A 27,622-nucleotide genomic window follows, 5' to 3' on the forward strand; every position below is an offset into this window, starting at 1 on the left:
CACGTGCTCGGCACGTGGTTTTACCACTACACGTGTCTGTTCCCCAGCTTCCTTCTTCCTACAGCTGGACACCATGGGGATAAGGATTAGCCTTAATCCGTACGCCTTCATGGAACCTGGGTCACTTCGGTATTATGGGGGCACATTCATGTGGAAAGGTCAAGTTTTAAGATAGAAAAATTCTTTAAGGACCCAAAATATGGGATCAATAGGGGGGACAAGTGAGGTGTCCCCCTCCTATTGGATAATGAGTTGGTCATCATTAATGATGGCCAACTCATTATCTAATAGGAGGGGGACACCTCACTTGTCCCCTTTATTGATCCCATATTTTGGGTCACTGTAGCAAAACTCTTTAAGATAACAGTGTGACAGAATTTACATATTAGTTGATAAAGAATAATAATTATTATACTATAAGTTGGGCACCACTCCTCGGGCGGGGACATGGCATTGTGTGGTATAAATTTATGAATAATGATAAGTATCCTATAAAGTGGGTACTACCTTAAGGGCCTGTTTGTTTCAGGCTTTTATAGAATAGGATTAGGAATTGGGTTCTGACAGTGGCATTTTCGTAAATTATGGATTCTTTGTGAATCCTATTCTGGAGTTTGGTTCAGAAAATTTTTTTGGGATTACATCTTCTACACAGTAGCTACAGTTGTCCTTTTTTGTAGAAACCCAAATCCGAGCATTTGCTTCCGATTTGGGCGAGATTTCTGACACTTGAGCTTCCTCGTCGATTCCGATTCCTGGCTTCACGCTTTCGATCCCTAGATCTGGAATCGCTCTGCCGCTCCCGCCTCAATCGCCCTCTTCCTCGCGCCTCTGCTCCCGCGCTTCTTCGTCTACGATGATACTTGGGGTCGGGCCTCTTTCTCGAAACCCTAGCTCTTGATTTCCACGAGATTGTTGCTGGTTTTCTTGCCTTCGATTCTTGGTGATCCCTTCTGGTTGGGATCTTCTTCAACTTGGGTTGGGATCTTCTTGATTTCCACGAGCTTGAACGTCGGCATTTTCCCCTCTGCAGTAAGGTATAAAAATTTCCCCCTTTTACTTTGTCCATTTTTTCCAGTGATTTGAAAATTTTAATTTAATTTTGAAGCATATGAGAAATAGAGGCACACACACACAGCAATTTCAATGATTTGTTCGATTAATTTCATAATAGTACAGCAAAATAATTCATGCGGGTCTCTGTGTAGTGGATTTTTTGTAAATTTGCAAGAATTAGGTTGTTAGGTACATTAATTTCATGCGGATATCCGATTTGGGCGAGATTAATTTCATAATATGTTTCAAATCAGTATTTTAAGAACTTAAATTGCTGTTTTTTTAACTTTATTTAATTTTTTTGTGTGCGTGTAAATTATTAGTGATCTAACCATATAGTTTGTTTGTTTTGGGTCTATCTTGTTTGTTTAGAATTGTGTGAGATGGAATGCAACATTAGTTAAAATAATTTATTATTGCAATTAGATTTCTTGCTTTAAAAGAAATAAATATTTGTATCAATTATCTACTTAATTTTTACAAGAAATAAGTAGCCATCTTAAGCTGTAACTGTATGATAATATTAAAACGGTTGTAGATGGATATGGAAGATGAGGAAGAATTGAAGAGGATGTGTGCTAATACAGCTGTCTGCGCCGTGGTCACTTTGGTAACATGTATTTTGAGAATGCGTGCTAAGCGCAAGAGAATACCAAAATGTTCGCCGCAAGAAAGGGTCAGGAAAATAAGTTGTAGAGAGGCTCATTTCAGACGTGTATTGGAGGGTTATCAAGATAGCTGCCAATCTTATATTAGAATGAGACCGAGGGCATTTTTTAAACTTGTTGAAGTAATGAAAGCAAACGGTTTATTAAAAGATACGAGACACGTTCAAGTTGAAGAACAACTTGCTATGTTCTTGAGTATTATTGGGCACAAAACTAAAAATAGAATAATAAGAACTGAGTTCATAAGATCAGGGGAAACAGTGAGCAGGTATTTCAATAAAGTCTTGTCTGCAATGAATGGATTACGTGATCGGTACATGAAGCAAGCCCCAAAAGAAGTTCCCGAGGAGATTGCAAACAACTCAAATTATTTTCCGTACTTTAAGGTAAATTAAATACATACAACTTAATAATTTTCCAAAGAAACTTTTTTTTATTTAACTATGTATAATTTATAATTTTTTATAGGACTGCATTGGTTTGATAGATGGCACACACGTCGACGCGGTGTTACCCAGTGACCTAGTTGCACGGTTTAGAGGGCGAAAAGGGGTCACCCAAAACATCTTAGCAGCCTGCACCCCCAATAAACTATTTACTTATGTCTTGGCTGGCTGGGAGGGGGCAGCAAATGATTATAGGGTATTACAAGACGCCCTGTCTAGGCCACAGCCTTACGGTCTCCGAGTTTACGATGGTATTCATTCTCACTTGTGCATATTATGAATAATATATTAAATACTTGGCAATATTTGAGATTTTAAAATACTGTTTAATTAATGTAGGTAAATATTACCTATGTGACGCTGGATACACCACAATGCCAGGTTTCATATCCCCGTATCGCGGTGTCCGATATCATTTAAAAGAGCACACCGGTAGGACACCAAAGAATAGGAAGGAGTTGTTCAATTTAAGGCATTCATCTTTAAGATCAAAAATTGAGTGCACATTTGGGATACTGAAGAATCGGTTTAAAATTCTTGCGGGGAAGCCGAATTATCCATTTCCCACTCAAGTGGACATTGTACTAGCGTGTACTGTGTTGCACAACTTTATTGCCTTGGAGGATCCGGATGATGATATTTTAAATGAAAATGTTGAAATTGATGAAGATACTGGGGAAGAGACAAATGAGGACGAATCAAATGTGATGGACTATACTCAAAGTAGGACACAAAGAGAGGATCAAGATGTAAGAAATGAATGAAAGGAGATGCGAGATCAAATTGCTTGGGCGATGTGGGTGGATTATTGTGCAAAGTACAATGGTGGTAACACAATGGAGAGCGGTTTAACTTAGTGTAGTATTTGTCCTATGGCTATGTAATAACTTGGTGAATTTTAAAATACTGTTCGCATCGATATTGTTTATTGTTTTTTTGCTTGTACCAAAACATTACTACTTTTATCGGTTGCTCTTTTTTTATGTTGTTTGAACCAGAAATATCATCGTTTCATATATTCCTTGATAAATGCATACATATCCCATATTGTTTTATATTTCTTTATTGTTAATATGGCTATGCTTACAAAATATATTAGGTATGGCTAACAATCCGGCAGATAAGCAAAGCGTGCCTTCTCATTCGAATGCAATGCCAAGTCCTACATCAGGGATTAACATGAACTACATGCCTGTTCGACCACAGCCATTCACCTCACCTCAGCATACTTTCTCACCATTCCCACCATGGGATGGTAATTATGGTGGGATGACACAGCCGCCAATGTCATACATGAGCATGTTAGGCAGTCCACAAGGTTTGATGTTTCCCACAGCCAGTTCTCAAAGTAGTGGACCTAATCAATTTTCACCAAACACTGGTGATTCAGTTGGAAAGGATATTCATGACGTTGATGGGGCGGAGCACACTTCGCCATTGAAAAGAGGGAAACGATTAGCACACAAAAAAAAAGTTCCGTGTACCAGGTTGAACTCAAGAGGCGTGGCTAATAAGTTTTGGCTTCCAGAGCACGATGATGTGCTTATTCCTTATCTTGCAGATTTAGCATTGGATGGCATGAAGCCAGACAAGAACTTCAAGGCTGAAGCTTATAAAATGGCTGCCATGAAAATCAACATGCAATTCAGGACTGATTTCACTCACCTGCATGTCATTAACCACTTGAAATGTTTGCGGAACAAATTCAATGACATGAAAGCTTGCCTTGATATAAGTGGTGCTGGGTGGGATGAAACAAGTAAAATGATTACATTGGATGAGGAAACCTTGAAATCTTGGGCCCAGGTATAACAATTCAGCATCTATCTTGTCACATTCAATTTAATACATTTGATTCTCTGGATTTATAAGTATTTATTATTGCAGGACAAATCCAATTCTAAGTACAAAGCATACATAAACAAACCCCTTCCTCACTTCAAAAATTTACAAGTTATCATGGGTGATGATCAAGCCAAGGGTGATTTTGTTAGACCCGTGTACGCTAACATTGGGTCTAGTAGGTCCATACCTATTCCCGATGATGATTGCGAGATTCTAGAGGAGAGTGAAGCTGAACCACAGTCTGATGCTTGCAACGCACCACGTTCTGGTGCTGTTAACCAACCACAACCCACTAGATATAAGACTAAGAGTAAAGACAACACGACTTCATCATCTAGCAAAAAAACCAGAAAATTTAATCGTGAAGAGGAAATGATGTGTGCCTTTGTTGAGTCCATGTCTCAGTCAATGAGGAATCAACACGTTATACACTGGACTGAGCAGTTGGCCACAGCGTTGAATGAACATAGGTCTGAATATTCCGAGGAGTTCCTCGATAGGGTTTTAGACCATTTATATGACAATGAACGTGAAGCTAGGAGGTTTTTCATTAAATCTAAGGAAGGTCAACAGAGGTACATCACAAAATTAGTTAACGACCAAGGTTGGCCGGATAGCTAGTTACTTGGGTTTCGATTATATTACGTTCTGGATATTGTTGTGTTTATTGCAAACTATTAATGTTGCAATTTGTATTTTCATTCTGAAGAACATCTATGTCGGTGTGGGATTGATGAATTGGTATATTTGCAATCTTTGTTGCAGGTAAGGTCGTGGAATGATCATTGATTTCTTTGAATTTTCCGATTATATTTTGATATCAGGTAAGCTTTCTGCAGCTCATGCTGATGCTGCAGTTTGGGTGAGCTCATGTTTTGAGCTTTCTGCAACTCATGCTGCTGCTGGTTGCTGGTTTGTGCCTGTTTTGAGTTTTCTGCAGCAGCATGAGTCTTCTTCATCAGAGAAGCTAGTCCCCAGCGGAGTCGCCATCTTTTGTTTGTTGGAAATTTGCAGTAAAAGAAATAATGAAAGAAAAATTTGACTTGTATTCCTCTCAAAATCAATTACAATTTGGATTCCGATTACAAAAGAGAGGAGAATGAATTTGATTCTCCCCTTTGTTTAATTCAGGCGGCGATTGGGGTTGGGAGGCGTGCGGTGATTGTTTGTTGGAAATTTGCAGTAAAAGAAATAATGAAAGAAAAATTTGACTTGTATTCCTCTCAAAATCAATTACAATTTGGATTCCGATTACAAAAGAGAGGAGAATGAATTTGATTCTCCCCTTTGTTTAATTCTGGGTTCTTCACGGTGGCGATGAGACGCCTCCCTCGAATGCTTGCGTCGAGTTTGCTTCTCGTTGACGATCCGAACGTCTTGATTCACTGGAACGTGATTTTCTCCTCACGATTTGACGCTGTGGAGAACTTGCGTGGCAAGTTTGAAAATAACTCTTAACGAGTTGATAACTCTGAACGAGTTTTAGAAGAACTTGCAGAGCAAGTTTTGAACTCTGATCGAGTTGATAACTCTGAACGAGTTTGAACTCTTGAAAAAGAGTTGATTTGAACCGAAAATCGGTTATCAGCCAAGGCCGACTATGAAAGAGTTGATTTATGAACCGAAAGTCGGTTATAAGCCAAGGGAATGCTCTTGTTGCCGATCTTAAAGATGATCTCTTCTGGTGCTGCCCAAAAAAAGAAGCCAAGAGCCGAGAGCCAAAAAGCCAGCCAAAATGCCAAAAGCCTTCTCCTCCAAGCCAAAATCACAGCCCAAAGTTTTCGAAGATCTCTCCTTTTTTCCTCCCCAAAGAAAAGGATCTCCCAGCCAGCCCGAACTCAGCTGAGTTTCCCACTATTTATAGGGGATTTAGGGGTGGTAACTCCCCCCTTAATTAGCTCCTCAATGGGCTGGGGTGGTAACTCCCCCCTTAATTAGCTCCTCAATGGGCTGAGTGGGGTGTAACTGCCCCCTCTTAAACAGCTCCCTACATCGTGGGGAAGACGGTTTTGAAACCGTACTGTTAGTGTTTTGAATGAGTCAAAACGCTGAAAACAGCGTTCTGGACCTTAACTCTGCGTCTTATTGATGAGACGCAGAGTTAGGCACTTACTGGGAGTTGAAAACGCAAGGTTCGCTTGCGTTTGGACCTTAACTCTGCGTCTTAAAGATGAGACGCAGACTCTGCGTCTTATTGATGAGACGCAGAGTTAGGCACTTGCTGGGAGTTGAAAACGCAAGGTTCGCTTGCGTTTGGACCTTAACTCTGCGTCTTAAAGATGAGACGCAGAGTTAGGCGTTCGCTAGGAGTCGAAACGCACAGGCCACATTGGGGCTTAACTCTGCGTCCAAGACTTAGGACGCAGAGTTAAATCTCTATTGGAGATTTGAAACGCACAGGCCGCATGCGTTCTGAAATTGGAAACGCACAGGTCACTGGTGCGTTGAGGATCAACTCTGCGTTCAGAGTTTGGGATGCAGTCGAGTCTGTCGAAGAACGCACATTACGTGTGCGTTTCGTGATTTAACTCTGCGTTACAGAGTTCGACACCTGCTAAGGAACGCACACTTGTCTGCGTTTTACGATTCAACTCTGCGTTACAGAGTTCGACGCCTGTTTAAGGAACGCACACTTGTCTGCGTTTTGAACTTGAAAAACGCAGAAGTGAATTTCTGCGTTTGAGAGAGATTGTTGGCTTATAACCTCGTCCATTATAACATTGCAAAGGCCATTGCTTATTGATCTTTGCCTGTTATAAAATATGAGAGTCGTCAGATTGTAACTCCCGATGTTGATTGTGAATGCTGTTGAATTAGAGCTTTCATCAGTTGTCGTGAAGGTCGTCAGATTGTAGCCTTCTACGTGAAAGTCCTCAAATTGTAGCCTTCTGGAAGTCGTCAGATTGTAACTTCCATCATCGGTGTTTGATGAGGGATTAACTATCTATTGTGATTTTTAGACAGCCTACAGAACTTCCATCATCGGTGTTTGATGGGGGATCAACTATCTATTGTGATTTTTAGACAGCATACAATGCAATTGTCAAAGAATTTCATAATTGCTCCATAGGTAATTTCATACCAGTTGGAACGAACGAAAACATCTATCCTTTAGATGAAAGTAGATTACCAGGCAAACACATGAAGTATTAATTTAAAAGGCATAGGCCAGAAGCTAGTGAAGAAAGCACAATTACTAGTTACATATGCAAAGATTCTACAGCTATCAACTACTTGAGCAAGATGAATAGATATTCCAGCAGACGGTGAAAGGAGCGTAAATAAGCATCAAAACATAGATTATTTCCCTACCAATTTCCAGATAAAGCTCTTAAATTACAAATTCTTGGCAAGCTGGAATACGTTTCATGGAAGTAGCTAATTTAAATGATATAACTTCTGAAGTAGGAAATCATACACAATATTGTTCAGTGGCCGTGATGAGGGTAAATTTTCATAATTGGAAGAGATCAATGGTTTAAACAAGCTGGATAACTATTGGATAACTATGGTCATTAAAACAAAAAAGATTACCAACACATCTTTCCTATAACTGTAGTCTTATGAACAACATCCTTAATGATAGAGTATCTGAACCTTACAATAACAAGGGTGACTGCACCAGCATGTGCCACATGGGAAGATTTGTTACTGGATCCTGCGCCCATTAAGCATGAGTTTCAAAATCAACAAGTAACAAATATACTTCGAATAACAGTGGAGGTGTTTGAAAATACTTATTTGGTGAAATCATATCAGTTGACACTTGACAATTACGGACCATGAATGGTAAAGGGCTTAGATTCAAACAATCACTTCTCCATGAGCCCCAATCTTCTGAAAAGAGTGGCCACATCCAATGTTGAACATCTTTCCAGCTGACCTGTTAACATACAGAAGCTGATGTTTCTTTCATCTAGAGATAAATAAAAAATAAAAATAAAACCTGCATAAAGACAGAGCATCTTAACCAAATACTAAGAGTAATCACTATTAGAGGTTTGTAATAATGACAGAATACTGAGAACAGAAGTAACACAAAAATTGATAACTAATCATATAGCTCCTTATAGTGTGAATCTGGCTGCCAGATTTGTGTCTGGAAGTAGAGATTGATTAACTTAATACTAACCAAACTATAGTATCGTAAAAGAACATGCACGGAAATAAGTTGAAGAACTTCTAAGTTATATTGTGGAGGAGTTCTACAAAGTCTTGTCTTGTGATAAGGTTCTACATGAACATGTATAATAGTTGGTGAAGGAGAAATCCACATCAACAATATCTAGAAAAATCAACTTGGTGCTAAAGGTAGCATGGCTAGTTGAAGGCCGTTAAACTCAATATGTGTCAGCCAGTAAGACAAACACCTCCAAAGGCAGCATCAAGTGGCTACTTTACAAAGTGGCCCATGGCCCATACTTTTGTGTTTTAGAAGCTTCTAATCTTCTCGACAACTTCATGACAGGATAAAAATCCAGCAACAGACACATCTGCATGTACAAATTGCAGATCAATGACTCAAATCGGCATATGTCCAAAGCCTAACCAACTCCAAAGTCCAATAGAAGTACTTAAAATATGTGCGTATCTTTATGGGACGTATCGTCAGATGAACCCAACATTTTGGTATAAAGGCTTTGTTATTGTAGTTATTGCTTTTGCATACAATTCCCATAATTGCATGCCACTATGCAGGGTGTAGTAATTACAAACCCAAGTCATATAACATAACATGTTGTAACATGAAAAGGATGAAATATACTCCATTACATAGTTGTCCATAGCAAACAACTAACCTTTTCAGCAGGCGCTTCTTGAAAGTACTTGAACAAAAGTGGAAATTCATGTCTGAATTGGCGTTCAAATGATGAAGGTGCGCTACGCAGGCCACAGAAAATGTTAAAACTCTGTAAGAAATATTTAGAGACTCCTAAGATATTGACAATAAAAGGTAACTGACAGAAAAATATAATCAGGGATATATATACAATAACATTGACACACCAAGGAGAATGTTCAAATACACACATACACATGAGTTAAATGAGTTCACAATATAAGGTGAAGAGTCTGCACACCTATAAGGAAGAACATAAGGAGCAGCAACAACACATTGAACTTGATATAGTTCCGCAAGGCTCCATCCTTCCTGAACAATTATCTTCACAATATAAGGTGAAGAGTCTGCACACCTATAAGGAAGAACATAAGGAGCAGCAACAACACATTGAACTTGATATAGTTCCGCAAGGCTCCATCCTTCCTGAACAATTATCCAACAAAAACTAACTGAGAGAATTAACTTAACGATACAAAACTAAGATAAACCAAGCATCAAAACATTTACTTAATAAAATGTAAAGAATAATGTCAAAGAAAGGAATACAAGATTTCCACCAGTGAATACCAGGGCAAAGAAATTGATCACAATAAAATCACCCGGCATACTTTCACTATCTCCGAAGGTCTATCTTGCTTGTTTAGAATTGTGTGAGATGGAATGCAACATTAGTTAAAATAATTTATTATTGCAATTAGATTTCTTGCTTTAAAAGAAATAAATATTTGTATCAATTATCTACTTAATTTTGACAAGCAATAAGTAGTCATCTTAAGCTGTAACTGTATGATAATTTTAAAACGGGCTCCGAGTTTACGATGGTATTCATTCTCACTTGTGCATATTATGAATAATATATTAAATACTTGGCAATATTTGAGATTTTAAAATACTGTTTAATTAATGTAGGTAAATATTACCTATGTGACGCTGGATACACCACAATGCCAGGTTTCATATCCCCGTATCGCGGTGTCCGATATCATTTAAAAGAGCACACCGGTAGGACACCAAAGAATAGGAAGGAGTTGTTCAATTTAAGGCATTCATCTTTAAGATCAAAAATTGAGTGCACATTTGGGATACTGAAGAATCGGTTTAAAATTCTTGCGGGGAAGCCGAATTATCCATTTCCCACTCAAGTGGACATTGTACTAGCGTGTACTGTGTTGCACAACTTTATTGCCTTGGAGGATCCGGATGATGATATTTTAAATGAAAATGTTGAAATTGATGAAGATACTGGGGAAGAGACAAATGAGGACGAATCAAATGTGATGGACTATACTCAAAGTAGGACACAAAGAGAGGATCGAGATGTTAGAAATGAATGGAAGGAGTTACGAGATCAAATTGCTTGGGCGATGTGGGTGGATTATTGTGCAAAGTACAATGGTGGTAACACAATGGAGAGCGGTTTAACTTAGTGTAGCATCTGTTCTATGGCTATGTAATAACTTGGTGAATTTTAACATACTGTTCGCATCGATATCTTTTATTGTTTCTAAGCCATTTGTAACAAACCATTACTACTTTTATCACTTGCTATTTTGTTATGTTGTTTGAACTAGAAATTACATCGTTTACTATATTCCCTGCTAAATGCATACATATCCCATATTCTATAAATTTCTTTATTGTTAATATGGCTATGCTTACAAAATATATTAGGTATGGCTAACAATCCGGCAGATAAGCAAAGCGTGCCTTCTCATTCGAATGCAATGCCAAGTCCTACATCAGGGATTAACATGAACTACATGCCTGTTCGACCACAGCCATTCACCTCACCTCCGCATACTTTCTCACCATTCCCACCATGGGATGGTAATTATGGTGGGATGACACAGCCGCCAATGTCATACATGAGCATGTTAGGCAGTCCACAAGGTTTGATGTTTCCCACAGCCAGTTCTCAAAGTAGTGGACCTAATCAATTTTCACCAAACACCGGTGATTCAGTTGGAAAGGATATTCATGACGTTGATGGTGCGGAGCACACTTCGCCATTGAAAAGAGGGAAAAGATTAGCACACAAAAAAAAAGTTCCGTGTACCAGGTTGAACTCAAGAGGCGTGGCTAATAAGTTTTGGCTTCCAGAGCACGATGATGTGCTTATTCCTTATCTTGCAGATTTAGCATTGGATGGCATGAAGCCAGACAAGAACTTCAAGGCTGAAGCTTATAAAATGGCTGCCATGAAAATCAACATGCAATTCAGGACTGATTTCACTCACCTGCATGTCATTAACCACTTGAAATGTTTGCGGAACAAATTCAATGACATGAAAGCTTGCCTTGATATAAGTGGTGCTGGGTGGGATGAAACAAGTAAAATGATTACATTGGATGAGGAAACCTTGAAATCTTGGGCCCAGGTATAACAATTCAGCATCTATCTTGTCACATTCAATTTAATACATTTGATTCTCTGGATTTATAAGTATTTATTATTGCAGGACAAATCCAATTCTAAGTACAAAGCATACATAAACAAACCCCTTCCTCACTTCAAAAATTTACAAGTTATCATGGGTGATGATCAAGCCAAGGGTGATTTTGTTAGACCCGTGTACGCTAACATTGGGTCTAGTAGGTCCATACCTATTCCCGATGATGATTGCGAGATTCTAGAGGAGAGTGAAGCTGAACCACAGTCTGATGCTTGCAACGCACCACGTTCTGGTGCTGTTAACCAACCACAACCCACTAGATATAAGACTAAGAGTAAAGACAACACGACTTCATCATCTAGCAAAAAAACCAGAAAATTTAATCGTGAAGAGGAAATGATGTGTGCCTTTGTTGAGTCCATGTCTCAGTCAATGAGGAATCAACACGTTATACACTGGACTGAGCAGTTGGCCACAGCGTTGAAGGAACATAGGTCTGAATATTCCGAGGAGTTCCTCGATAGGGTTTTAGACCATTTATATGACAATGAACGTGAAGGTAGGAGGTTTTTCATTAAATCTAAGGAAGGTCAACAGAGGTACATCACAAAATTAGTTAACGACCAAGGTTGGCCGGATAGCTAGTTACTTGGGTTTCGATTATATTACGTTCTGGATATTGTTGTGTTTATTGCAAACTATTAATGTTGCAATTTGTATTTTCATTCTGAAGAACATCTATGTCGGTGTGGGATTGATGAATTGGTATATTTGCAATCTTTGTTGCAGGTAAGGTCGTGGAATGATCATTGATTTCTTTGAATTTTCCGATTATATTTTGATATCAGGTAAGCTTTCTGCAGCTCATGCTGATGCTGCAGTTTGGGTGAGCTCATGTTTTGAGCTTTCTGCAACTCATGCTGCTGCTGGTTGCTAGTTTGTGCCTGTTTTGAGCTTTCTGCAGCAGTTGCTGCTGCTGGTTGCTTTGTGCAGCAGTTGCTGCTGCTGGTTGCTTTGTGCAGCAGTTGTGCCTGTTTTGTGCTTTGTGCAGCAGTTGCTGCTGCTGGTTGCTTTGTGCAGCAGTTGCTGCTGCTGGTTGCTTTGTGCAGCAGTTGCTGCTGCTGGTTGCTTTGTGCAGCAGTTGCTGCTGCTGGTTGCTTTGTGCAGCAGTTGCTGCTGCTGGTTGCTTTGTGCAGCATTTGCTGCTGCTGCTGGTTTTCCTTGCCTTTGCTGCTACTGTTGGGTTTGTTGCTTTTTTCTTCTGAGCTTGTGTAGCTCTTGACCCCTGGGTTTGTTTATGTTTTGTTCAGAGCTTGTGTAGCTCTTGACCCTTGGTTTGTTTCTGTTTTGTTCAGAGCTTGTTTAGCTCCTTGCTGGGTGGGTTTGTGCCTGTTTTGTGCTGAGCTTGTTTGTCTCCTGTGACTTGGGTTTGTTGCTGTTTTTGACATAGGTTGTTTACCTCCTTGCTGTTGGGTTGTTGCTTTTTTTCTCCTTTCCTTGTGTAGCTCTTGACCCCTGGGTTTGTTTATGTTTTGTTCAGAGCTTGTGTAGCTCTTGACCCTTGGTTTGAATAAGTTTTGTTCAGAGCTTGTGTAGCTCCTTGCTGGGTGGGTTTGTGCCTGTTTTGTGCTGAGCTTGTTTGTCTCCTGTGACTTGGGTTTGTTGCTGTTTTTGACAGAGGTTGTTTACCTCCTTTGCTGTTGGGTTTGTTGCTTTTTTCTTTTGAGCTTGTGTAGCTCTTGACCCCTGGGTTTGTTGCTGTTTTCGTTGTAGGTTGTCTACCTCCTTGCTGCTGGGTTTGTTGTTTTTTGGTTCTGAGCTTGTGTAGCTCTTGACCCCTGGGTTTGTTTCTGTTTTGTTCAGAGCTTGTGTAGATCCTGTAATGGGGGTTGCTGCTTTGTGGGAGCTGTTTTGGTTTTCCTTGCCTGTGGATTAATTTGCGGTTTGGTTTTTAGTGTTTTGGTTTTCCTTGCCTGTGGATTAATTTGCGGTTTGGTTTTCAGCTTGTGTAGCTCCTTGCACTTGATATTTGGCAATGGTGATGATTAGCGTTTACTGAGAATGCAATCTAACTTACATTGTTTATTATATCCAGATGAGGCAAAAGGGGATGACATTGCAGCCTACATTGAATTGACAATGTCTAGGCGAGGCAATTCATCCTTATAATGCAATCTGTAATAAACATGTAAGTTATAGGTGGGGCAATCAATGATGACAAGTTGATCTATTACTGAGCCATACAATATCAATTAGAATTTGTACCCAAGTCAAACAATAGTTTTCATTACATCCTCAATAGTTTTTGCAATTACAAGTACATGACATGAAGTTTGTAATAATTAAAATAACACAAAAAATTGCTAAGAAAATTGCCGAAATTTTCCAAACTAGTAGTTGATTTTCGACAAGTCTCAATTCTTTCTTCAGCTTCTTTGATTGCAAGATATATTTATCTCCGTACCTATTTTCTTTGACATATTGGCTTCCTTGGGTGCTTGATGACTCTCCTCTTTCTTCAGCCCATTCGAAAAAATTGCATTCTTTATTTGGGAATTTTGCACACCCCCAATAACACCTACCCTTATTTTTTCCATTCTTGCACACTTTCATCGGTGTTCGGAGATTGCAGTCGCAATAAACTTCATAATTCTGCCAGCACTCTTCTGATATCATCCTTGATGTCGGGGCAGCAAATTGAAGACAAAAATGAGAAAGATGGGATTATATGTGAGGCCTCAAGGTGTATTTATAGACACCATACCCCTTGTACTAGCCGTTGCTACAGTGATTACTATAAACAACCGTTGCTACAGTGCTTGATGCTTGCAATTTCTGATTCCTGGGCTTATTACCGTTGCTACAGTGTTTATTTTGCTGGAAATAAGCAATTGGGGGCTTAAATAGCCGTTGCTACAGTGGTTGATGCAAGAAAAATCTGTTTTTTTAGGGGTTATTTCTGTTGCTATAGTGACGATCCCAAAAAAATTTGACTCATTGAACCAAACTTGGTATTAGGAATTGGAACAATTCTATAAAAGTGGGATTACTAATCCTTTGGGTGAAACAAACATTAAAAGCCAAAAAAAGTGGGATTCCATAAATCTTAAACTTGTCTATAAAATTTTTATGGATTAGGTTGGAATCCATAAATTAAATAGGATTCCTAATCCTATTCCTAGTCCTTGGTGAACCAAACAGGCCCTAATACTACGCCCATTTGATATTGACATGGCATTGGAATGGTGACACTAAAGTGCATATCATTAATTGCTTCTGTAGGGAAGGAAAAAAAAAGCTTTTACCATTCTAGAATAGAATCTTTGATCCTGCTTTTCTCCCCCTTTCTTCTTCACCATTAAATTCATCTATAGCCAAACTTATTTTAAGAACTTCTCAGTTCAGTGTCCCATTTCGATGCGGTTGAAGCCCTCCACTACTAACTCAGTGAATCTCTATTGAGGGCTGACAACGGCGATGAGCTTCGGCTCATTGAGGAGGAGGCGTCTAATAGCACGATGGGGACGCTCAACGTGGTTTGATGAGGATGGAGATGGGTTCATATCGGCGGTTGAGCTTTAGAGAGAACTGATGAAGCTAGGGCTAATTTGATTGGGATCCTCTCCTAATAAAAAGGTTCCTACTATCTCCTAATGGAATCTTGGCCTTTGATTTATCAATCAAAGGTCAAGATCTCCTCATGAGCAAAAGTAGGGGGCCCCTTACTTTTGCTCATGAGGAGATATTGACCTTTGATTGATAAATCAAATGCTAATATCTTCTTATTAGGAGATATTAGGACCACTATTCATTAGGAGAGGATCCCAATCCGGGCTAATTTGGTCGATGTTTGATTTTAAAGAGTTTTGAGGATATGATTCGGTTTGTGCCTCTGTGGTTTGTGTCAAGGATGGGAGGGTTGATTTTAAGGACTTTGTTGAACTCTGTTGTTGTTAATGGATCTTAGAATATTTTTCTGGAGATCTGAATCAAAAAAAATTTTCAATCGTATAATTCTGTGAATTTTATTTGCAAATTAAAAAATGCCGAGATCATACTGATCAGAAATAAATATGAGAAATAGAAGTTGGGATTTTTATGAAATTTTTCTTTTTAAACTTTTGACCACCAGTCTCCGTGCCAAATATGAAACATTTTATTGCTTGAACATGAATATCATCATATTTTTAATAAATAACGATAACTATAGTATAAATTGTGAACTATTTCTATACTATATATACTGATGTGACAATAACATAGTATTGATATATAGAGAAAATGAAGTGTATATCAGTAATTATTTTTGTGGAAAAAAGGAGAGAGATTATATCTTCTTAGAATTGAATTTTTCATATTGTTAAAAAATAGGGAAAATTGTGTCTAGGCCCCAAAATTGTAAAGGGGATGCGTGGAGGCCCCCTGTATTTTTTTTCGTGCCAAAGTCCCAAATACCAAACGTTCTTGTGTTTCAGCCCCTTTTATGTTTCCCAGACCGAACTGAGAGCAGAAAAAACCGAAATCCCAAAAATGCCCCTTGCAGTTTCCCCCCAAAATCGGCCTGGCTTCTCCCTCTTCTTCTTCGCTCTCCTCAAACCAAACCTCTTCTCATCTCGAGAACCCATTTTTAAAACCCAAATTCCCTCAATCTCCCAGGAAAACAAGAAAGGAAAATGGCCAAAAAAAATTAAGGAAAACGGGCCAGAAGGCTGAGGAAGAGAAGGGGGAAGGAGTCGACACCCAAACTGCAGGGCGTCGTCACCTGCGGCGGTCGGCGCGATTGACGGAGGAGGAAACTCCAAAATTGGTCGCCTCAGCCTCCGCCGACGCCGTCATACCTCCGGCCTGTGGTTCTCCTCCGACATCCTCCTCCGACGAGGAGAGTAATGAGGCGACGGAAACCCTATTGAGCATGAAAAGGGGGCTGGAAAAGCGAGAGTGGAAGAGGAGACGCTCGCCGAAAAAAGAGTTCACTTCAAAGAAGAAGTAAGTTCCCAAGCAATTTCCCCACTTTGAATTTAATTAATTTAATTGTGTGATTTGAATTTAAATGAGGTTGATGGGTTCTCTTTATGCAAAAATATTGGTCAGAAACTGGTTAGTGATGTGTAGATCCTTACTTTTGGAGTATGATCTGTGCAATAGGAAATATAAGTGTTCGGAAGAAATGCATGCTAATAATTCACGTAGTTGTTGGTTAGTGGCTCTGCATGTCAATAATTCTCGTTTGGTGTCGACGTTTTCCCTTAGGTGTCAACTATTAGCTATTCATGTTAATAAATATTAACTTTTAATAAGTTAATGGCTGTATTGTTAACTGTCTCCTAATCCAAATCAACGTCTTGTTGTTTATGCAGTAAACGTGATGCTGTAGGTGATATCAGGCCTAGTGCACGTTTTGGATCGTATTGTATATTCATGCATAAACTTCATTCAAAAATGAAGAATTGGCATTGGGATGCCTTAAAGGGCACTAACTTTGAACACTATGTGTTCTTCGGCCCTCCTGCCCGAGATCGACGTGCACTGGAGCATGTGCTCAGTCACTATGATGCTGAAACTGATGAATTCTCTTTTCCCGATCCCCGAATAGGGTCTCTAATTTCAGTCAAATTTGATGAAGAGTGGGTGCAAACTCACACGGCTTTCCTATTGATGGGGAGTTGATCTATGGGAATAGAGACCCTCACAACCGGCTTTGGAGGGAGTACTTTGAAGATAAGAAAGAAATGTTCAAGGACAAGGAGAAGGCAAAGGCCAGGGCTACAGAAGAACCTGGTAGCATGAGGAAACATGTTGAAGAGTTACTGGAAACACTTGTTGAGTCAAGTGACGATAAGGACGTTGAGGATTTTGTTCTTCTTCAAATATTGTACCAGTGTTCAATGATTTGGTGTCCGAACAGCTCGCAAGGCATTCCAAGATTGTTGTTTCAATATGTAGATAGCATTGAGAGAGTGAAGAACATTGCGTGGGGTAAATTTATTTTTGATGAGACGAAGAGAGGCATTCACATTGCCGTTGAAGGGTTGAGGAAGCCAGGGGTTACGTACGTCCCTGGATGCATGCCGCTCATCCCTGTAAGTTGCATGTTCATATGTGGTTTAACATTTGTTTTATATTTAAAGAGTTTTGGCTACCGATATTAGATAATGTAACTTATGCAATTTTGAATGTTAACCAGTGTTGGTGAAAATTAACATGTTAAATTAAAAGTTAACATGGAGACCTCAAAGTTAACATGTTTAAGTGAAATATAACCAGTACTGATAAAAGTTAACTTTTTATAGTGAAAGTTAGCTACGAAGAAATGAAGTTGCATAAGGAGTTTTGATGTGCAGGGAATTAATGATAAATAATTGTTGCCTCTATTTTGGCAGCTATGGTTCTACGAGATGACAGGCATTAGAAAACCTGCCCTAAACATCAGATGGAAGCCGCCGTTGACCAACTGGGTAAGGGTCGGAGGGACGGCTGGATCGATGAGGAGGGAGACAATTGTCTCCAAGGCAGAAAAAGCAACCATTAAGATTAAGGATAAACCTGATTCAACCAATTTTCCAGGGGGGGGGGGAATACCCTCAAAGGGAGCCCTCTTGGAAGAATATTAGTAGCGCTCGCCTTGGGAAGAAAAGGATCCCTGCTGTATCAGATAAGAGTAAAGCTATGGTGGTTTCATTGCCGAGAGTGAAGGAGAAGAAAGAAAACGTAAAGGATGAGAAGCAAGCGAGGGTGAAGGGCAGACAAAATAGCTCATCCGTAGGATACGTAAGCGTCAATAATCTTTTACTGATTTGCTAGCATATTTATGATGGTTGAATTTTGTAACTTACTGGTTATTTTTCCAGATTGTCTCCCAGCATATCAAGAACGCGCTTGACAAAGAAGATGAAATAGAGAAGTTGAGCCTTGATCAGCAAATTCAGTTCTGGAGGAATACGACCAAATTAAACATGAAATTGCTCCATGCCACAAAGCGTAGTAAGCGCCTTCAATGGGATGCTTGTTCTAAGGAGATACATAGGCTGAACCGGAAATTGGAGTTTTACGAAGGAACTGCTGACCTGATTGATCCCCAGGACCTGAAGAAAAGTGTGGAGGAGATTATGTCCAAGAGTGACAGGCATACAAGGGCTGCACATGTGAAGAGGAAAAGAAGTGTTGACAGCATTGGCAAGGGTGACGATGTCGATTGTTTCGATTATGACGACGTGCGCATTATTGGTGAGGAAGCCTCGCATATTGCGGAGGGTGTAGCACAAGCTGAGCAGGAGGGAGACAGTGTTGGCCAAGATGAGGATGAAGAGACTGGAGGGGAATATAAAGAGGAAGAGATGGAAGACAGAGAGCATGAGGAGAAAGAGGAAGATAGAGAGCAAGCACTGAGTGAGGGAGTTAGAGAGCAAGAGAATAGAGAGGAGGATAGAGAGCAAGTAGTAGTAGAACAGGAAGATAGCTTGCAGGAGAATAAACTTGTAGATTCATCGGCATCTAAGAAAGTGGAAGTTAGAGAGGAATACTTTGAAGTGGAAGTTAGAGAGCAGGAGATGAAAGTACATGAGAAAGAGGAAGAGCTAGCGCAGATGTTTGAAGAAGAGAAGGAAGAAGAGAAGGGCAGTGCGGAGAAAGTAGAGGAGATGGGTATGGGGGAGAAGAACTCATTACAAGTTTATCGAAAGTGGTCGAAGAAAGTTGTTTCGAAGGGAACAAGGGGACCAAGTACCAGAATCAGGACTCGTTCTCAGCTAATCCGAACCCCTTTCACTGAGGAAAAGAAGAAGATAGCCCAACCAGAATTAATTACAATTTCACATCACAAGGAGGATGTTAGGGAAAAAATCAGGTACTACTGCAAGCCTAGTGAATGCACGTGGGATTTTCAAAAAACCAAAAAAATCAAGAAGAAGGAGGAGGCTCTGTTGAAGGTGCTGAACGAGGGGATTCCTTTTGTTGATGATTTTAGCATAAGCCTGGTTGATAGCGCAGGAACCTTTGTTCATAGCTTTAGAATACCCCATCATGTAGCGGCAAAGCTCACTCTAGAGGAGAACAGATGGGTCTCAGAGTTTTGCAATCAGAAAGCTCATGAGTAAGTTCAATCCATGCGAACTCTTTAATTCTATTTGCATGTTCATGTTAAAAGAAACATGTTAACTTATGCTCATTGATGTTAACTTATGCTATAACATGTTATTGTTCATTGTTATATGTTAAATTTTCCAGAATCAGGCTAACGTTTTACCATTTATGTTAATCTCTGTATCTTTCTGTCATATATCAGGTCATGTATTGTTTTAAATACGTCAAACAGTAGTATTGATTCTATGGAGCTTCTCAACCTACTACGAGGGGGACGTATTGACGACCATGCAAGTTTAATTGCCTCACTTATGCAATTTTTCCTCACAATCTGACAGGGTTGTTATGCAATCTAATGTGTGTCTTATGTATGTTCCATTTTCAGTTGATGGAAGCTTTGATCGATAGAATAAGCTCATGGCTGGATAGGCCAGAAATGGTTCCCTTGAGCCATAAGTATGGGATTGTATCAGTCTTCTTCTGCGTAAGCTATCTACTTTACGATACTATGATTCTTTAACACGTTTTTACTCCCGTCATAACATTCCATTATACTTGGATTATACAGCACATCCTTTATGCAAACACTCCTGATTTCCCACACATATATACTTCATTTATACAAAAGCATATTGTTGCAAGGAAGAGTGTACTCCTTATCCCGCTTGTGCGTCAGGACCATTGGCATCTTGCTGAAGTCAGGTTGGATGAGGACGTTGTCAAGCATTACAGCTCAGCTACCCACGATGCATATATTGAACCGGTGAATAAAGTAATTGGCTTCATGGACCATATGAAGGCTGGTTTTGATCCAGACAATGTTTGGAGGAAGTTTAGATATGAGGGCGTCTCTTGCGAGCAACAATCTGGAATGTTAGTAATTAACATACTTGAATTTAATTCTATTGCATCCCACAACACATATCTAACAGAACTGTTATTGCATCTCCGCGTTGCAGTTTTGATTGTGGGCTTTTCATTCCCTTATACATGAAGGCTATAATCAATGGGAATGATGCGATTCAGGTAAGTAATCCCGGAGACAATTCGGCCGTCTTGCGTGCCAGGCTTGCAGCCAAACTTCTTGAGGAAGGATGGGAACAGAGACAGCAAGGGGAGATTGAAGCACATGGTGGGTGAAAGTCGATTCTAACATTACGATAAAATTGAAACAGAACTGTTATGGATATGTCTGATACTACCTGCTTGACATGTACTCTTTAATTTTGCTGTAAGCTAGTCAGTTTACGGAGGAGGTTAACTAGATTGGACAAAAGTTAACCATTTTCAGCAAAAGTTAACCAGTTACAACAAAAGTTAACCAGTGTTGGCGAAAGTTAACCAATTTCAGAAAAAGTTAACCAGATTCAGTAAACGTTAACCAGCTTCGCTGGAAGTTAACCAGCGCCAGAAATAGTTAACCAGTTATAAAGAAAGTTAAACCTGTCGCTCTAAACCAAATTGTGCAAAATTTAACATGTCAACCGCTCAGCTACCCACTTTGGATTAGATCAAACAGCTCTGAAAGCTAACCAATTCAGGGAAAATTTTACAAATCGATAGCCAATAAACTAATAAAGCGAAGAGCGATTTTTAGACGATGCAGTGTTCCGCTATGAACTGCACATATATCAGTTCATTTTCAGCTTGCATATCACAATGTTTAAGCAAATTAGAACAACACAAAAACAACATAGAAAGCACGAACAGGTTTTCCATTTTTCAACTTCACGCTTAGACTGCTTCAATGCTTTCTTCAAGTATTTTACCTTGGCTGCTATCTCATCTTCAGCGGGTGCTTCTTGGTGAACAGCCACGTTCTCCTTTTTTGCATTGACATTGTCAGCCCAAGCAAAAAACTCACATCGCCTATTTGGGAAATTTGCACATCCCCAGAAGTATCTACCTTTGTTGCTCCCATTTTTGCATAGCTTGAGGGGGGTTGGAAGCTTGCAGAAACAACATGGCTCTTCTACTGATTGAGAGGCATCCTCGGTCTTCATCTTAGTCTCTAAATGAGCTATAAAGGGAGGTAGGGAACAAGAGATATGGTTTTACTTGAGCCTTGCATAACATTATATAAAGCAAATCCATCAAGTAGCTAGCCGTTAGAATATGTCTGTTGGAACAGTATACCAACTAGCTGTTGGAATATGTCACGTAGATTTGAGACCTGACAGCAATTTAACCTCAAACAGTGGGCCTTTATGATAACAAATTCAGCTAAAAGTAGTAGTAGTATAGAGATAGTTATATGTTAACATGTTTAAGTACAAAATTCAAAACCTCCTGCTGTCTGGAAGCAGAGCACAAAAATCTCCCATTAGTATAATGGAAACTTAAAGACAACTTATATTTCACTAGCGTCATTCTTCCTCTTCGTAAGCATGGCACACTAATCATGGATGGGCTCGTTACAAGTTGCTCGGTTGTGGCCTTCGCTCTTGCATCGACCACATTTGACAGGATGTTTCAAGATGGTTCTGTTGTTTATGCGTCTTGTTCTATTTCTTCCCCTCCTCTTCGTGGTAATTGGTGGCAAAATCTGGATTTCATCCTTGGGCACACTACGCATCTCATAATCTGGTATGGGATATAATATTTCATCGTAGCTCTTCTTAAACGCCTCTACGGACATGAACCAGTCACAATACTGATATACCTCTCTTTTCATATAAATGATGACTGCACAAGCATGCACACAAGGAATACGAGTTACGTCCCAAGCACGGCAAGTGCATGTCCTCTTCCCCAAGTCAACGTGAGTGGTTCTCTGTGATTGCACTTCGAATATATCATCTCTAGATTGCTTAATCTCTAACGTAGATCCTCTTTCCATATGTTCTCCAACAATCTGCTCAATCTACTCAGCTTTAGGACAAAGATAGCTTGTCCACTTTTCAGCCATTATGCGTCTGTTGTTCATGCGAGTCATAATTTGCTTGCGGATATGCTCCACCATTTGCAGGATACGCAGCATCCGAGCTTCACGTATCCAGCTGTTAAAGGATTCTGCAACGTTAGAGGTTACATGACCATATATGTAAACATCAAAATAAAACAAAGTCTCATTCAGCATCCAATATATAATAAGATTAACACGCAACCACCAAACTTTCCCTTTAGTAGGAAAAGTTAACATAATAACATGAAAGTTAACATATAGTGATAAACGATAACATATATCACCGATAGTTAACCTGCAAAAGGGGATATTCACTAGAAATGATTGAGGGCAGTACCTAATGCCAGGGAAGAAGGCATTCGCCCAATGCTCTGGCGAGTAGTTATTTACAATCTCATATGCAGCTGGAGACATCTCATATATATCCTTCATGTAGTCGTTCCATTCCGCAACAGTGTATTTATAGCAAGCTGATTGGAGCAAATTCCCCAAAACATGTGTGTCCTTTGCTTTCATTCCCAAATCCTTTAGCTTAGATCTAAAATTTTCAACCTGGTGCAGAACACATCTTAAGTGAATTGCTTCAGGAAAATATTCTCTTACCGCTTCTTGGATTCCCTTGTCGGCATCAGAAATAATAACCAGTTGATGGGGAGGATTGTATGGGTCTGGCCTTTCGTACAGTATAGACCACAAGCCTTGCAGGAACCAGCTCCAATTATCAACGTTTTCCTGATCACATATGCAATACGCAAGTGGAAATATCCCTTGGTCTCCATCATATGCTACAGCGCTCAGGAGCAGGCCTTTGTATCTATCTTTCAAGAAGGTCCCATCCAAAAATAATAGAGGTCTACACCCATTTAAGAAACCAACGATGCAAGCAGCATAACATATAAACAGTCTTTTGAACCTTCCTTCATTCTGGTCAATGCAAATGTAGCTTCCTGGATTTGTTTCCTTCACCTTTTGCTCATACCTGTACAACAGTGTGACCACATTACACGTAAATGTAATACATTGGAACATAAGGGTAATGTATATTGACGTGTAAGAGCTGACAATTTTCCATAAAACATAACAGTAGCTGAAATATAAATTTATGAAAATAAATATGGAAACATCTAAGGAAATATATTGCACGATAAATTTATACATTTAAACAGATAACTATAAAATTTACCATCTTAATTGATCGTAAGACTCATAACTATCACCATTCATAGCCTCCTGCGCTCTTTCTTTGCCCCACCATATCTTACTGTATTCAAGTCTCAATCCATATCGAGTAAGGAACTCCTTTTGCACATCCTTTGAGCGGATTTCAGGTCGAACCTTTAAGACAGGTCGCAATTGTTCTGCTACGAATCTACGAGATGCCCGTGATTGCCCTGACAAGCTAGTATGTTGTCCGCAACTATGTTCATTCACAAACCTTTTGATTTCAATTCTTTTTTCATTTTTTATCCGCAACTATGTTCATTCACAAACCTTTTGATTTCAATTCTTTTTTCATTTTTTACAGGGGATGCAAATAGCATCCAAGGGCAACCATATGTCTCCTTATATCGACAAATAACTTGGATACGTTTAGGTTCATTCTTTACAAAGTCATAGTCAAACTTTTTCGCCATGGAATAGTATTGCAACGCTAGTCTTAAATCTATGGCAGTTTCAAATTGTTGGCCCTTTCCAGTTAATGCTGTGTGCCAACAGTCTGGAATGCTGTAAGTTTTACTGATAATATCATCAGCTCTCACTACGTTCTCACCAGACGGGCAATCAGTTGGGATTCTCTCTGAATTGGAAGCATTTCCGCCAGAAGGGGGATGACAATATTCTTCATTCAAAGAGGCATCACTGCTACAAAAATTAATCAGGCAGTGATATAAACTTTACACTAGAGTATAAAACTATCTTATAATGTTTAAAACAAACCATTTTCGTATGAATTAATTAAAGAGCAGTGGAATTTAACAGACAATTTACATAGATAACTCGTTACGCTGAAAGTTAACATGCTCACATGAAAGTTAACATGTTCAATTGAAGATTAACATATATCGTCAAAACATAACATGAAACCAGCTGAGTTAACGTATAAATTTCGAAGATGACATCTATGTTTTTCTACTGCGCAACGATAATTAATTTGTTAACTTGAAGGGATTCAAAGCTCATAACGGGATTCCAAAAGATGAAGTTAAAAAACACTTAAAATGTTATGCGGCTTTGCCTTAAAGCCTGGAATCAGTATGTTCACGTCACACAAAGCTAAATGTTATAAAGAGTCATTAATTACTTACATTCCACCAATAACTTTCTGGTTTATTTCAGAACTGGAACACTCTTTATTAACAGCACTATTAACAACAGCGAGCATGTGAATCTCTGTACAACCGACATTTCGATTGTACTCCAACATGCACTTCAAGTCATCTTCGTTGTCAATCGAAAAAGTCAAGTTGGGGTGGGTGCCTCTCGGATTTATATACCAAGGATAAAGCTTCTTCAGGTACTTTCATTCTTTCAGCCACATCAAATTTCAGTTCATAAAACCGTGTTGTCGAGCAGAGCTTCATAAATATGGCCTTCTCGCCTAAAGACACCATACAAATCAACTCATCGGGGGCCATTGGGAGTGGTTGAGAGTTATGAAGACAGTTATGAGGAGTAATGGAGGGGATTTAAAGCTCAGAACGGTTGTTGACAGATGAAGGGGAAAAACCCTGATTTCATAAATGGGAGAATGAGGCAAAAATTACCCGATTTTATATCCCATTAATAAGGAGCTGAAGCAGACCAATAATGGAGGGAATCCGCCTTTTTTTTCCCCCGCTTTCCGCCGTCTCTTCGCCTTAATTGCGATGGGAGAGATCGACGATCATTGATGGCTGCCTGTAGCCGGTTCCCAGTGAGAGACGAGGGCATTTCAGGTCTTTTTGCCTAAATACGCCGAGCATACGTATAAAAGAGGGCTAAAGGGGCTGGAGCACGCGAAAAACGGATTTTTGGGACGACAGCCTAAGGGGAATTAATTCGTGGGCTGGGCCACTTCCAGGACGCGATTTTGGGGCCTGGACACAATTTTCCCTAAAAAATATTGCCCTCGTCCTCTTCTCTAACCCATTACATAAATACACGTCATCACGAAAAGGACTTGTTGGCGCGTGGGATCGGCAGGCAACGGGAGCTTTGAGGATAAGGATTAATGTGGGCATTGATATTATTATATTAGAGAAACTCTCTTAAACTTAAAATATATATCTTTTATATTATTTATATATTATCTATATACTGATGAGAAGATACTCCATGAAGTAAACCAGGTTGCTGTTATCGATAGCTGTGTCCTGTGGATAAGATTTAATTTTATACGTACGCTTTTTTAATGTCAAACTTGAGCTGTTTGGTTCGTTATTTTGGACCAAAGAAATACAATTTCCCCTCTTACAGCATCCTTCACATGGACTAAATGAGATTTTACGTTTCTTTCACTAGTACAAAACATGGCAGTCTAAACGGTTCTCATAACCGTTTGGGCAAATAAAAACAGTCTAAACGGTTTAAACCGTTTGGGATAACAAAATCCAAACGGTTAAAACCATTTGGGCGAAAAGAAGTTCCCAAACGCTAAGCCCAAACGGTTCTGTAACAGTTTGGAATGTTAGCCCAAACGGGTTAAACCGTTTGGGTGTTTTACTATTTTTTTTAGGGCCCGTTTGGTTATTTCCCAAAAAACCAAAAAATGGAAATGAAAAGCAAGAAATCTCAAAAAGTACAATTTCACACATTTCCATCCCTAAAACTCACCCACAACATCTAATAAAATATTATTTTTATCAAACAACTCATCCACCACATCTAATAAAATATTATTTTCATCCAACAACTCATCCATCACATCCACCACATCTAATAAAATATTATTTTCATCAACAACATCACTCAACTCATCTCATCTCATATTTAAAAATCACCAACATCATCCAATAAGATTGTGACAACTCATCTCATCTCATTAACATTTCATTTCTTTGTTTTCATCCCAAAAAATTGTGAAAACGCTTTTCTTAATCTTGGATCACATCACCCAATAATACAATGACAGCTCATCTCATCTCATCTATTTTCTTATTTTTAAGAAAGAACCAAACAAACTTTTTTAAGAAATTGGTTTCTTATAATTCATTTCCTTATTTTTTCCGCCAACCAAACAACATCAAAACAAGTTTTCTTAAAAAATCACTCACATCATCCTATAATAAGGTGACAACTCATCTCCATTTCTTTGATTTAATAGTTTTCCATTTCTTTGATTTCCCCTTTTTTGGGGGCAAACAAACAGGCCCTTAGATAAAACATCTACCCTTTCTCCGTTATCTTCCTAACCCGCTTCCCCCCAAAAATTTCCCCCGAACTCAAAAACCCCGCCCCTTCTAAAATCCCTAACCCCAATCTCTGAAATCTCTCATCTCAAACTCCCAAGAACCGCCTCCTCTTGATCATCTTCATCGTCTCCATCCCCTCAGATCCCTCATCTCAAACTCCCAAGAACCGCCTCCTCTTCATCATCATCGTCGTCTCCATTCCCCGCAGATCCCTCATCATCGTCGTCTCCATCCCTTCAGCGACTGTCCCCACGGCCGCTCCCTCTGGCGCCTCCGCCGACAAGCCCTCCTCCTCACCCTCTGCCTCTTCCGCATGCGGCTGCGTCCACGTGCACCGCGGCGGCGGCCACTCCGCCTCCTGCCGGTTGAGGGTTCCGCTCGAGTGAGTGGAGGGAGTTTTGTAGTTAGGGTTTCGTAGTTTGAGGTAATGCCGAGTCTTTAGGAATCAAACCCTTTTTATTTGCCTTATCGGTCATACTCCCAATCTCAAATTACTTGGTCTTCTATGTGATTTTTATTTTTGGTTCCCTTTTCCTGTTGCACTTAAGGAATATTTCAGTTTAGATTGATTTTTTCTGATCAGGGTTTTGCTGCTGGCCTCATGCTGAGCATGTCATTTTTGGACTTGACCCATGATGTTCTGAACTCTGTTGGCTTTCTAAAGGGTAACCTTTGGGTGAGGCTTATTATTATTGTTATTATTACTCTAGTAGCTTCTTCTTTATATTTTTTAGTGTATAAATTAGGACTTGATGTATGACTTGGTTATGCAAATTCAGAAAGCTGAGCTATTATACTCATCTGCTTAGCCTGCCACATCACAAACTACATTTGTCTGTCAGATAACTAATGACCACCTTCTTGGCTTTATCTAATTAATTATTTTCCTTTCTATAAGTTGCAGGTATTAGTTTGCACAACTTCCCTAAGGCTCTGTTTGGTTTGAAGGGAAATAGAAGAAAGGAAAAGAAAGTGCAAAAGAAAGTAATTTTTCTT

At 39.5% G+C, this 27,622-nt stretch overlaps 4 protein-coding genes across 5 annotated transcripts; 2 read left to right on the forward strand and 2 right to left on the reverse strand.

The window, feature by feature from the left end:
* On the forward strand, positions 525 to 2,934 carry LOC109846257. The gene is made up of 4 exons (XM_020415481.1): positions 525 to 1,037; positions 1,595 to 2,110; positions 2,193 to 2,421; positions 2,510 to 2,934. The coding sequence occupies exons 2-4, from the start codon at positions 1,595 to 1,597 to the stop codon at positions 2,932 to 2,934; spliced, it is 1,170 nt and encodes a 389-aa protein (XP_020271070.1). The 5' UTR covers positions 525 to 1,037.
* LOC109845499 lies at positions 7,457 to 9,485 on the reverse strand. Of its 2 annotated transcripts, none has more exons than XM_020414750.1 (4): positions 9,426 to 9,485; positions 9,211 to 9,281; positions 8,815 to 8,896; positions 7,457 to 7,898 (listed from the first exon to the last, which is right to left on the reverse strand). In XM_020414750.1, the coding sequence occupies exons 1-4, from the start codon at positions 9,462 to 9,464 to the stop codon at positions 7,683 to 7,685; spliced, it is 408 nt and encodes a 135-aa protein (XP_020270339.1). In that variant the 5' UTR covers positions 9,465 to 9,485; the 3' UTR covers positions 7,457 to 7,682. The 2 variants fall into 2 exon arrangements, with proteins under 2 accessions (XP_020270339.1, XP_020270340.1); XM_020414751.1 differs by having other exon boundaries at positions 8,815 to 8,925.
* On the forward strand, positions 9,670 to 10,285 carry LOC109846258. The gene is made up of 2 exons (XM_020415482.1): positions 9,670 to 9,679; positions 9,768 to 10,285. The coding sequence occupies exon 2, from the start codon at positions 9,803 to 9,805 to the stop codon at positions 10,283 to 10,285; it is 483 nt and encodes a 160-aa protein (XP_020271071.1). The 5' UTR covers positions 9,670 to 9,679; positions 9,768 to 9,802.
* LOC109846259 lies at positions 22,194 to 24,871 on the reverse strand. The gene is made up of 7 exons (XM_020415484.1): positions 24,731 to 24,871; positions 24,542 to 24,663; positions 23,727 to 24,098; positions 23,419 to 23,634; positions 22,839 to 23,214; positions 22,573 to 22,787; positions 22,194 to 22,530 (listed from the first exon to the last, which is right to left on the reverse strand). The coding sequence occupies exons 1-7, from the start codon at positions 24,869 to 24,871 to the stop codon at positions 22,194 to 22,196; spliced, it is 1,779 nt and encodes a 592-aa protein (XP_020271073.1).

Source organism: Asparagus officinalis, chromosome 6, assembly GCF_001876935.1.
Source record: "Asparagus officinalis chromosome 6, Aspof.V1, whole genome shotgun sequence".
In the NCBI taxonomy this organism is placed as follows: domain Eukaryota; kingdom Viridiplantae; phylum Streptophyta; class Magnoliopsida; order Asparagales; family Asparagaceae; genus Asparagus; species Asparagus officinalis.

Bases quoted from the DNA above. Each gene is read 5' to 3' on its own strand.
- LOC109846257 (XM_020415481.1), top strand. From the start codon at position 1,595: ATGGATATGGAAGATGAGGAAGAATTGAAGAGGATGTGTGCTAATACA. The intron at 2,111-2,192 runs GTAAATTAAATA...AATTTTTTATAG, and splicing joins ATTATTTTCCGTACTTTAAG to GACTGCATTGGTTTGATAGA. The intron at 2,422-2,509 runs GTATTCATTCTC...TAATTAATGTAG, and splicing joins CGGTCTCCGAGTTTACGATG to GTAAATATTACCTATGTGAC.
- LOC109845499 (XM_020414750.1), bottom strand. From the start codon at position 9,464: ATGCCGGGTGATTTTATTGTGATCAATTTCTTTGCCCTG. The intron at 9,282-9,425 runs GTATTCACTGGT...ATAATTGTTCAG, and splicing joins TGATCAATTTCTTTGCCCTG to GAAGGATGGAGCCTTGCGGA. The intron at 8,897-9,210 runs GTGTGCAGACTC...TGGCCTGCGTAG, and splicing joins CCTTATGTTCTTCCTTATAG to CGCACCTTCATCATTTGAAC.
- LOC109846258 (XM_020415482.1), top strand. From the start codon at position 9,803: ATGCCAGGTTTCATATCCCCGTATCGCGGTGTCCGATATCATTTAAAA.
- LOC109846259 (XM_020415484.1), bottom strand. From the start codon at position 24,871: ATGGCCCCCGATGAGTTGATTTGTATGGTGTCTTTAGGCGAGAAGGCC. The intron at 24,664-24,730 runs GTATATAAATCC...GATGACTTGAAG, and splicing joins CTGAAGAAGCTTTATCCTTG to TGCATGTTGGAGTACAATCG. The intron at 23,215-23,418 runs GTAAATTTTATA...ACTGTTGTACAG, and splicing joins TCTTACGATCAATTAAGATG to GTATGAGCAAAAGGTGAAGG.